This window comes from Salmo trutta, chromosome 3, assembly GCF_901001165.1.
Source record: "Salmo trutta chromosome 3, fSalTru1.1, whole genome shotgun sequence".
In the NCBI taxonomy this organism is placed as follows: Eukaryota; Metazoa; Chordata; class Actinopteri; order Salmoniformes; family Salmonidae; genus Salmo; species Salmo trutta.
Genome location: NC_042959.1, coordinates 66,023,119 through 66,033,665, shown reverse-complemented (window position 1 = coordinate 66,033,665; position 10,547 = coordinate 66,023,119). Strand labels below are relative to the sequence as shown.

The window sequence follows — 10,547 nt, the reverse complement described above, 5'->3', positions numbered from 1 at the left end:
AGTGGAATGTTAGCTAAAAAGACTGGTACCCAGACTAATTAAGTGGGTTCAGATCACAACCTTCAGAAGGCAGACTGGTGTGAACTACTAGATGGTGCCATAACTTTCTGGCAGCGCCATGGTCGGCACCAACACCTGTCCTTCTGAGAGAGAATGAAACAGATAAAGTTACATTTCAAATTTGGACTTGAAAAGTATTTGGTTGTTTTGACATAGAATATGCTGCTGCTGGGGGTGTCTCCTCACCAGTAGATTTCTTCCTGTAGTAGATCAGTCCAGCTGCTATAAAGACCACCCCCAGCAGCAGCCCACAGGCCCCGATCACCATCTTATTCCTCTCAGGCCCAGGCAGGGAGGGGTCTGTAATTACACAAACAATTAAGACATACATCTTATAATAAATAGACTTATAAAGCCTCCCTCCCAAACACTCGTATCTCATTCAGACATTCCAAGTCCACACACCCACTTACCCCAGTCATGCAGTTTGGGCTCAGTGAGGCTGAAGTGCTCCACCATACAGGGGATTCTCTCTCCAGGTGTGGGAGTGTACTCCAGGTGTGAGTGGATCTGGTAGGTCCAGTCCCCATTGACCAGCTCCTCTGTGGAAGTCACATTTGAGGTCACTTCCTGTCCGTCCCTCAGCCACGTCACTCTGATGGGTTTGGGGTAGAAGTCGTAGGCACTGCACACGAGCATGGCCGGGTGTCTGGTACTGAACGGCTCCACTGGCCTCAGCCTGATGTAGGGCTCAACTGGAGAGGGAAGAACATACTGGGTTCTTCAGGGCTTGCCTCGTGCTCTTTTCATGATGTTCATCTATCTCATCTAGTATGTACTCCTCCTTATCACTACCATTGAGTATGTACTCATACACTTACCTGCCTTATCTAGTAAGTACCCATACACCACAGGAACGTTGCTGCTGCAGTATTTCTTCATTTCTTCTCTCCTGTCGGCCAGAAAAGCACGGCCTTTGCAGGCCGTTTCAGTGAAGTTCTTCATCCACTGTGTGTAGACCGTACATTTCTCTGTTGTGCTGTTGTATTGTCCCATTAACTTCTTGTTGCCGTAGACCTGCAGCAGATACTCAATATCTCGGGGATCCTCGGAGCTGAACCAACACCTCATCTCAAAGTGTCCAAAATAGCCATCTGTCAAATAAACAGTTACAAACAAGATGATATCTGGAGGTCTCATTTCTCTTCTTTCATAATATCATCTGATCAACAGACCAGAGAAAACAAATAAATTCTGTGGATTCACGCTTTACGCATCTTTGACTATAGAAATATTATAATTCTTTATTAAAATACAAACATGTTTAGTGCACAATTTCATCAGTGCACGATTACAAGAACGCAGAGGATGACACACTTTGGCCACTAAATACTTAAATCAAGGGTGAAATTGTAGTGTAGATATTGGAGGGGGTGACGGGGGGGTCATCCCCTGCAATGTCTTTGGACATTTTAAAATGCATTTCCTGCGATTCTACACAGCTTGACATGACTTATTATGCCTCTCTTGAGGGTTATTTTGAGGGATATATAGAGGGGTATTTTGAAAACACAGTATAAGTGGAAAGTTGAAGGCCCCTCCCCCAAAATAAAAAATAAATATAATTTTTAGGGAAAACAATTTTGGGGGGGGGAAACAGCTAAGAGAAAAATGTGCAGGTTTATACTGCTATTCTACACATTTTGTCATGAATCAGAGACGATTTTGAAGTTTGAAAGGTAATTTCTTGCAATTCTACAAATTTTGACATGGGGCAGAGAAAAATATATGCTCTTTTATAGCTCATCTCATGCTATTCTTCAGATTTTTCCCTTCAGTTTTAAAGCAGGTTTCCTGCTACTCTACACATTTTGACACGATGCTGAGAGAAAATGTTGCCATTTTAAAGTAACTGTCCAGTGAAAATCTCACTTTTAAAAGTGAATATTCTGTTAACTCATACTGTTAACTCGTATTTGTGGCCAAAGCATAAATTGGAGGGGAAAAAAACAAAAACCACCTCAAACAGACGGTTCAAAAATGCTTGCCATTTCCTCATAGACGATGTCATCCTCCTGGGGTACTGTATGGAAAACGATTTCACAATTATTGTAATTAATTGTATATCATATTTCATAGAAATCTGGAAACACTGGACAGTTATTTTAAAAGTAAAATTTGGGCATAAACCCCAGCAAAAACAACAGCTTTAAACTGTATAACTGATCAACCCACCATCATACCAGGTCATTTTTAATGCTTAAAAACCCCAAAAATGGATGAATAAGATATTTGGCTACAGAAGTGCCATTTCTTACCAATCTCTACAGCTTCCGCCCAAAAACAAATCCTGTGAAATTATATCAATACATACTGGAGTTACTGGCTAGCTACAAGTGGCTAGCTTAGCTAACGGACTAGCTAAGTCGGTCACGGCACACATGACCACAATGACAGCGATAAACCAGCGAAGGCACACCCCATTTCTGTTGGACCATTTTCCGTGCCCAAAGTTGACCTTTAAAGCCAGTTTCCTGCAATTCTGCACATTTTGCCATTGTTTATGACGTGTTCATCTTTTTTTATTTTAAAGAAATGACATGTCCCCCCCCATCCCCCATGGCAATTTTGTCTATTACTTCAACAGTGGTGTAAAGTACTTAAGTAAAAATAATTAAAAGTACTACTTAAGTAGTTTGGGGGGGGTACCTGTACTTTACTATTATTTTTTTTGACAACTTTTACTTTCACTTCAATACATTCCTAAAGAAAATAATGTACTTTTCACCCCATACATTTTCCCTGACACCCAAAATGATTTGTTACATTTTGAATGCTTAGCAGGACAGGAAAATGGTCCAATTCACGCACTTGTCAAGAGAACACATGGTCATCTACTGCCTCTGATCTGGCAGACTCACTAAACACAAATGCGTAATTTGTAAATGATGTCTGAGTGTTGGAGTGCACCCCTGGATATCTGTACATTTTTAAAAAAGGAAAATGATGCCGTCTGCTTTGCATAATATAAGGAATTTGAAACAATTTATACTTTTACTTTGATATTTAAGCATATTTTAGAAATTACATTTACTTTGATACTTAAGTATATTTAGAACCAAATAGTTTGACTTTTACTGAAGTAGTATTTTACTAGGTGACTTTTACTTGAGTAACTTTCTATTAAAAAGGCATCTATATTTTTACTCATGTATCACAATTGGGTACTTTTTCCACCACTGGACTTCAATCACTTCAGTCTCTCTGTACAGAGACCATAAACAACAGGATTAATGTTGATTATCTCACCACTACAAGTGTATATAATGGCAGTCATTCTGCAAAGCTCAAGATGATAACAGACTTTGAACATCTTGATCAATTCAAAGTCATTCTGTGGTTCCTGTCAAACCTGATCACATCTATAGGACAGGAGCAGATTTTTATTCACATACTCCAGACAGAGAGGAGAAGAGAAGCAGTAGGTGGATGGACGAGATATTCAGCACAGACATGTTTACTTCTCAGAGCGAGAACAGAGTTAGATACCTCCTGTCTCTATGTGGTTAATGTTGGCCTGTGTCTATAATGGAACAGAATGAGGAATCAGATTGGATGGACCAATGTCAGTCTAGTAGCGAAACAGCTCAAGTCTTTCAGGAAGTAATTTGTTATATCGCGATACTCTCTCTCTAAGCATATCACAAAGCACTGTAATTCATGACTGATGTGTAACTACATTACCAGCTAAAATATTGTATTCAGATTAGATTCTTTAGAAAAACTAGATTACTTCTTGAATTACTTTTGAATTCAGAAAGGATGTTTGTGAAAAAATACATTGACACTTTGTTTTCTCAATGACATTCAATTCAGCGTTGAACAATTGCACAAGTTTAAGTTTGTCCGCCTGAGCGAGTCTGACCACAAGTCAGAGACCACTATGACACACCAAATGTGTTGGATGGATCCTTTGTCTTTTTCCTAACGTCTCTTTAAAGGGAAAGTAATGCAAAAGTAACTGAACGTAATCCGTTAGTTTGGGTAATTCAAAAGTTGCGCTACGGATTACAAATTGACACTTGACTAGTAACGGATTACATTTAGAAAGTAACCTACCCAACCCTGTTTATGATTATTGATTTAACACCAGGCAAAGTCCCACACCAATTATTGCATACAATAAAACTCTAATTCCAGTCACTGTGTAAATATTAACCAACCTACTACTTTAGTCTTGTTTGGGTTTCTATGGTATTGGTCCCACAATAGCTCAGACATGCTCTCCCATTCTCACTCACAGTTTCAGTACATTGTATAAATACTTCCTGTTTACCACACAACTGATAGTTAGTAAATGGTGAAATGACATTCAAGTTTGTGATCATGTAAGTATTGATGACGGAGGGGGAATTACCCACTTGCAGTGCTCAATGTAAGATGGGAACAATTAATGAATGCGATCCATTCATGTGTCTATTGTTGAACGTCTCAGGTTGGGTGCATATTTATGATACCTTTGTTCCAAAAAATATTTAATATTTTATTGACAGGAAAACATTTGAACAGTTAGAGTAGTTAATATTATTTGCACTGGTGTACCACACACCCCCTGCACCCCTCCAAAAGAAAAGGTGGTCAGGCCCCCCCTACCCAGATAACATATGAACATGTCATAAGCCATGGCAAAAATGTTTAAAATGACAGGAAATTAGCTGCTAAACTTCAAGATTTTCTCTCAGCCTCATGGCAAAAGGTGTAAAATAGCATGAGATTAGTTATAAAACTGCATATTTCTCTTTGCACCATGGCAAAATGTGTAAAATTGTACAAAGTTAGCAGTTTCCCCCCCTCAAACAAAAATATGAAACTGCGGTTCGCCACTAATTCTTTGTCCCATTGTTTACCTAAAACTGCAAGAGGATTTTTTACATTTATGTCACAATTCAGTTGAACTGTTGTCCTTTGACGTACAGGAATGTTCCTATAGCCACTCCCAACAGTCCCAGAGTCAGGCCCACTCCACAGAATACAGCAGGACCAGCACTGGACCCACTCACCTCACGTACCTCATACTCTGGAGGACAAGAGGAGAGCGGTGCCATCAAAACATTGAAGAAATACATCTTTCAACTATTATATATTGCAGTGGTAATAGTTCTATTATATATTGCAGTGGTAATAGTTCTATTATATATTGCAGTGGTAATAGTTCTATTATATATTGCAGTGGTAATAGTTCTATTATATATTGCAGTGGTAATAGTTCTATTATATATTGCAGTGGTAATAGTTCTATTATATATTGCAGTGGTAATAGTTCTATTATATATTGCAGTGGTAATAGTTCTATTATATATTGCAGTGGTAATAGTTCTATTATATATTGCAGTGGTAATAGTTCTATTATATATTGCAGTGGTAATAGTTCTATTATATATTGCAGTGGTAATAGTTCTATTATATATTGCAGTGGTAATAGTTCTATTATATATTGCAGTGGTAATAGTTCTATTATATATTGCAGTGGTAATAGTTCTATTATATATTGCAGTGGTAATAGTTCTATTATATATTGCAGTGGTAATAGTTCTATTATATATTGCAGTGGTAATAGTTCTATTATATATTGCAGTGGTAATAGTTCTATTATATATTGCAGTGGTAATAGTTCTATTATATATTGCAGTGGTAATAGTTCTATTATATATTGCAGTGGTAATAGTTCTATTATATATTGCAGTGGTAATAGTTCTATTATATATTGCAGTGGTAATAGTTCTATTATATATTGCAGTGGTAATAGTTCTATTATATATTGCAGTGGTAATAGTTCTATTATATATTGCAGTGGTAATAGTTCTATTATATATTGCAGTGGTAATAGTTCTATTATATATTGCAGTGGTAATAGTTCTATTATATATTGCAGTGGTAATAGTTCATGAGGAAACATTACCCTGAGTTTCAGATTTTCTTATATCTGAGAGGTTTCTAAAGACCCAAGATCATTTAATAAATACCCCATTTAGAGAAACAGTTGCTCACCCCAGAACCTGGTTTTGGGGTCCTCCAAGGCTGTGTGCTCCACAGTGCAGCCATAGACGTCCCCCTCCTGTGGAGTGAAACTCAGGCTGGAGAACTGGTGGAACGTTCCATCTTCATTAGGATAGTACCGACTGAGAGACGTTCCCTCAGTCACCTCCAGGCCATTCTTGGTCCAGTTGACTTTGACAGGCGGGGGGTAGAAATGATTGGCAAAGCAGATAAGGGTGTTCTCCACCCCCAGCTCCTCCTCAGCCCTGGGGTAGATGGTGCTCTCAGGGGCATCTGGGGGGGAAATACAACCACTAGCTTTAAAAAAAAAAATCACTCACTGTAATACATAGGCATTTTTGTTACTTATTTTTTAACCAAAAATGTCACTTTTCATCTTCGTTTTAATTATTGTCAAAAAGTTGATTTGCTCTTTACCTTTTACCTCAGGTGGACTCTTTTCTTCAAATATCCAAAGAGCCAAGGCATCCCGACACAATCGTCTGCCTTTAACGGCATTCTTGTAGAAGTTACGAACAGTGGAGCTTGAGAATGGCCCCAGGAACTCAGGCAATGTCCAAACTTCCTGTCCACTCTGGAATTCAGCATATACCACTTCCTCCCCATCCAGCTGAAGCTCTGCCTCCGCCTCCACCTTTGTCTTCTCAAGACAGCCCAGCACATAGACGGTCTCATGAGGAACTAGAAACCCAAACAGATAACATAACTTCAGTTGAGTGATAAATACACCAAATCATTAAAATCAATAAAATACTTACTTTCTGCCGAAGTGCAGACGACCGCAGTGAGAACGACAATAGCCACAGAGAGGTTCATCTCTCAGTTCGTGAGCGTGTGGGAGAACTCTGCCGAGAACAAGGCACTGACAACTCCAGTGCTGGTCCTTCCTCTCGTTTACTTTAGTCTCATCTACAGATACTACTGCTAAACATGCATTACCTACACTAGAACCAATCAGAACATTTCTTTCACTCTTACTGTATCCAGGAGGAAGCAGTTTACAGACCAGAGGCCTCATTTATAAAACTGTAAGGAGGATTCACGTCAAGAGGTGGCGTAGGGACGAAACACAGAAAGTGCTTATGCACAAAAATATTCTGATTTAAAACAGTGCGTGCGCACGTCCCACGCCAGTTTCCCGTTATAAATCACAATAAACTCGAAATTTGGCGCACGTGAGCGAGCGTCTTGTCCCACCCTTTTAACGCACATAGTTGCCTATAAATAGTCAGTGAAACGCCTCTGATATTCCTCCATAACGACAAATCCCGACAGAAAGGAGAAAAGTAACATTTCACCCAGTGTGAAGTGGAAGTTATTGTAGGGGAGGTTAAAGCAAGACAAAAATATGGTTTGGTGGACACATTGTGGGCATTGCAAATGCCAAAAAGGCGTTAGCGGCAGCATGTGGCGGACGCTGTGAATGCTGCTGGCTCAGAAATGAAAAAGTGGTCCGTCAAAAGTGGAGGCCAAAAGGCGCATACCCTTACACAAAGTGTTTGTGCCACGGGCGGCGGAAAGGGGACACCGGAGCTCAACCCCCTTGATGAGCGACTTTCCGGTATTATATAGGCCCAACTCCTGAGTAGTGACGGAGGGGGACACGGACATGCAAGACGCACCGGATGATCCAGGTATGTAATTAGTATTCACTCGTTTGAAAAGAGTAAACCAGATGCATTCAAGTTGTTTAAACATTTACACATTCTATTGTTTTTAGTCGCTGCGTGTTCCAGCGGGGTCTGTGGTGCTGCTGAGCAGGAGCTGAGTGTTCCAGCGGAGTCGGTGGTGCTGCTGAGCAGGAGCTGAGTGTTCCAGCGGGGTCGGTGGTGCTGCTGAGCAGGAGCTGAGTGTTCCAGCGGGGTCGGTGGTGCTGCTGAGCAGGAGCTGAGTGTTCCAGCGGGGTCGGTGGTGCTGCTGAGCAGGAGCTGAGTGTTCCAGCGGGGTCGGTGGTGCTGCTGAGCAGGAGCTGAGTGTTCCAGCAGGGTCGGTGGTGCTGCTGAGCAGGAGCTGAGTGTTCCAGCAGGGTCGGTGGTGCTGCTGAGCAGGAGCTGAGTGTTCCAGCAGGGTCGGTGGTGCTGCTGAGCAGGAGCTGAGTGTTCCAGCAGGGTCGGTGGTGCTGCTGAGCAGGAGCTGAGTGTTCCAGTGGGTCGGTGGTGCTGCTGAGCAGGAGCTGAGTGTTCCAGCGGGGTGGTGCTGCTGCTGAGCAGGAGCTGAGTGTTCCAGCGGGGTGGTGCTGCTGCTGAGCAGGAGCTGAGTGTTCCAGCGGGGTCGGTGGTGCTGCTGAGCAGGAGCTGAGTGTTCCAACGGGGTCGGTGGTGCTGCTGAGCAGGAGCTGAGTGTTCCAGCGGGGTCGGTGGTGCTGCTGAGCAGGAGCTGAGTGCGCCCAGCCCCGGCGTCTCCACAGCGCCTTGTGCATCACAGCCCTCCAGCGGCCGTGTCCTCAGATGCAGTCCTGCCAACGCAAAGAGACACCATCGACGCTATTAACGAGGTTGCCAAGGAGTTGAAGTGCAGGCACGGCTTTGTTTCTGCGGGTGCTTCTCTGTAAAGCTGGGCCCACTACAGCACAGAGATCCAAGAGAACAGCTCTCGGCAATCCTAACCGGCTCATAAGCCACTCCTCATCATTGGCCAGTAAATCTTGCTGGTCTCTGAAAAGTCGCGCTCTCTGAATTCTTCCATTCGCCACATCTTCCAACAGTGACAAAGCAGCCTTTGTGCGTCATTACGCATTGTAATTGCATGAGTTTGAATACCTACCCATTTGATTGTCAAAGCTACCCAATTGCGTAACACCTTCAGGCATGGTAATTACCCTGATTGACAATGACAGGGTCATTATCACATTGACAGTTCCGCGCAACGAACATGTGATAATATATGAAACGGTGCACTTGTATCTGCCCTGCTATTGCATCGTAAACGTCGTAAATCAGTTAAAACATAATTTGTCCTCCTGTTCACCTTAGTATTTATTAGAATACATTTCATAACATGCATTCATTGTTTAATAATTACAGATCCAATTAAATATGATTCCCGATTAAACTGGACAACATGAGGGGTTATTTTGCAAAAACATATCTCCGTTTGTATTTATCCTAAATCGTGTTTTTTGTGTGTGTGTGTGAACTCCAGGGAACTCTTCATATCATACGTGAGAGGTAATATTTCGATTTATTTTACACAATGGTATCAATTTCAAAGCGTTTCTCGAGTTTCATCCTTCTGCCATCGGAGTCGCAGTTTCTCATTTCTCCAGTTTATGTGCGTACATATGGGCCAGTGTCCATGGAGGACCGCAACATTCTCCCGTAAATTTAAAAAAAAAATGAATCCCAAAGTTTGCTTAGAAAGTGACGTACTCCTTCTTTTGTGCCTAGCAACGTTTATAAATGAGGCCCCAGGAGAGTAGAGGACTCCTCTGGTGAACTAAGCACTATATTTAAGCAATAAGACACAAGGGGGTGTGGTATACGGCCAATATACCACGGCTAAGAGCTGTTCTTAAGCACGACACAAAGCGGAGTGCCTGGATACAGCCCTTAGCCTGGTATATTGGCCATATACCACAACCACCAAGGTGCCTTATTGCTATTATAAACTGGTTACCAACGTAGCTCGAGCAGTAAAAAATACATGTTTTATCATACCAGTGGTATATGGTCTGATATACCACGGCTGTCAGTCAATCAGCATTCAGGACTTGAACCAGTTTATAATCCTGTTTTAACCACTTTATACCACCAGGAGGCACTGTCACATCTACTGTATTTTTCTATTTAGAACTTAGAAGGCAGGATAAATCCAGTCTTCTTCTATTGGCTTTTTGATAAACCCTTTGAAATCTTGTTTTTTTTCCTGGCCCAGTCAAGAATTTCATCCTCAAAGCTGTCTGTGAATGGTCAAACTAGACTGAACGATAACAGATCTGCAGAGATCCAGTACAAGCATAATCTTGTCTCTCTGGGTAGCTCGGTGTAATCTTCTTTCTGCCCAACTGTCATTAATAAGCCTAAACCTTGTCTTGGGTCTTAATATATCTCAATGTGGTACTCGCTTGATATCATTTCAAATGGCTGTTCTGAAGGCTTTGTGGGATGATACCGGCAGCTATCGTTACTTGTGTTTATACAAGGAGTCTGACATATTACTGAGGTGTGGCATCTGTATTGTAGCCAGTAGGGATGTGGTAATTAAATAGCCTAGTCTCTGAGTTGCTATACAAGTAAGGCTCCATAGCTCAGTGGTTAGAGCACTGGTCTTGTAAACCAGGGGTCGCGAGTTCAATTCTCGCTGGGGCCTGACATATTTTGGCCACGCTGATTTGTGACCCTGAGGCCGGTAGCACCTGTTGTCACACAGCAGCAGCCATTGGACTGTTGCTCTCTACAGTTAGCCAGCAACTCAAACTAACCCTGCCCCGGAAAACACGTTAGGAAGTCTCTACCTCATCTCTCCATCTTGCTCCCAAGACAAAAAAGAAC

The 10,547-nt window shown here is 41.8% G+C and overlaps 1 protein-coding gene and 1 non-coding gene across 4 annotated transcripts; one reads left to right on the top strand and one right to left on the bottom strand.

The window, feature by feature from the left end:
* Positions 1 to 53: 53 nt before the first annotated feature.
* LOC115184394 (HLA class II histocompatibility antigen, DRB1-12 beta chain) lies at positions 54 to 7,138 on the bottom strand. 3 transcript variants are annotated; one of them, XM_029745355.1, is made up of 7 exons: positions 6,816 to 7,104; positions 6,475 to 6,738; positions 6,049 to 6,330; positions 882 to 1,154; positions 474 to 755; positions 247 to 360; positions 54 to 143 (listed from the first exon to the last, which is right to left on the bottom strand). In XM_029745355.1, the coding sequence occupies exons 1-7, from the start codon at positions 6,871 to 6,873 to the stop codon at positions 88 to 90; spliced, it is 1,329 nt and encodes a 442-aa protein (XP_029601215.1). In that variant the 5' UTR covers positions 6,874 to 7,104; the 3' UTR covers positions 54 to 87. The 3 variants fall into 3 exon arrangements, with proteins under 3 accessions (XP_029601215.1, XP_029601218.1, XP_029601208.1); XM_029745358.1 differs by having other exon boundaries at positions 88 to 140; positions 6,816 to 7,138; XM_029745348.1 differs by lacking the exon at positions 54 to 143 and having other exon boundaries at positions 166 to 360; positions 6,816 to 7,138.
* A 3,154-nt stretch (positions 7,139 to 10,292) lies between these two features.
* trnat-ugu (transfer RNA threonine (anticodon UGU)) lies at positions 10,293 to 10,365 on the top strand. The gene has a single exon. It is a non-coding gene; the product is annotated as a tRNA-Thr (tRNA).
* Positions 10,366 to 10,547: the final 182 nt, after the last annotated feature.

Excerpts from the sequence above, each read along its gene's own strand:
- LOC115184394 (XM_029745348.1), bottom strand. The coding sequence starts at position 6,873 with ATGAACCTCTCTGTGGCTATTGTCGTTCTCACTGCGGTCGTCTGCACT. Across the intron at positions 6,739-6,815 it reads CGTCTGCACTTCGGCAGAAA|TTCCTCATGAGACCGTCTAT; the intron begins GTAAGTATTTTA and ends TTGGGTTTCTAG. Across the intron at positions 6,331-6,474 it reads GAGTCCACCTGAGGTAAAAG|ATGCCCCTGAGAGCACCATC; the intron begins GTAAAGAGCAAA and ends TTTCCCCCCCAG.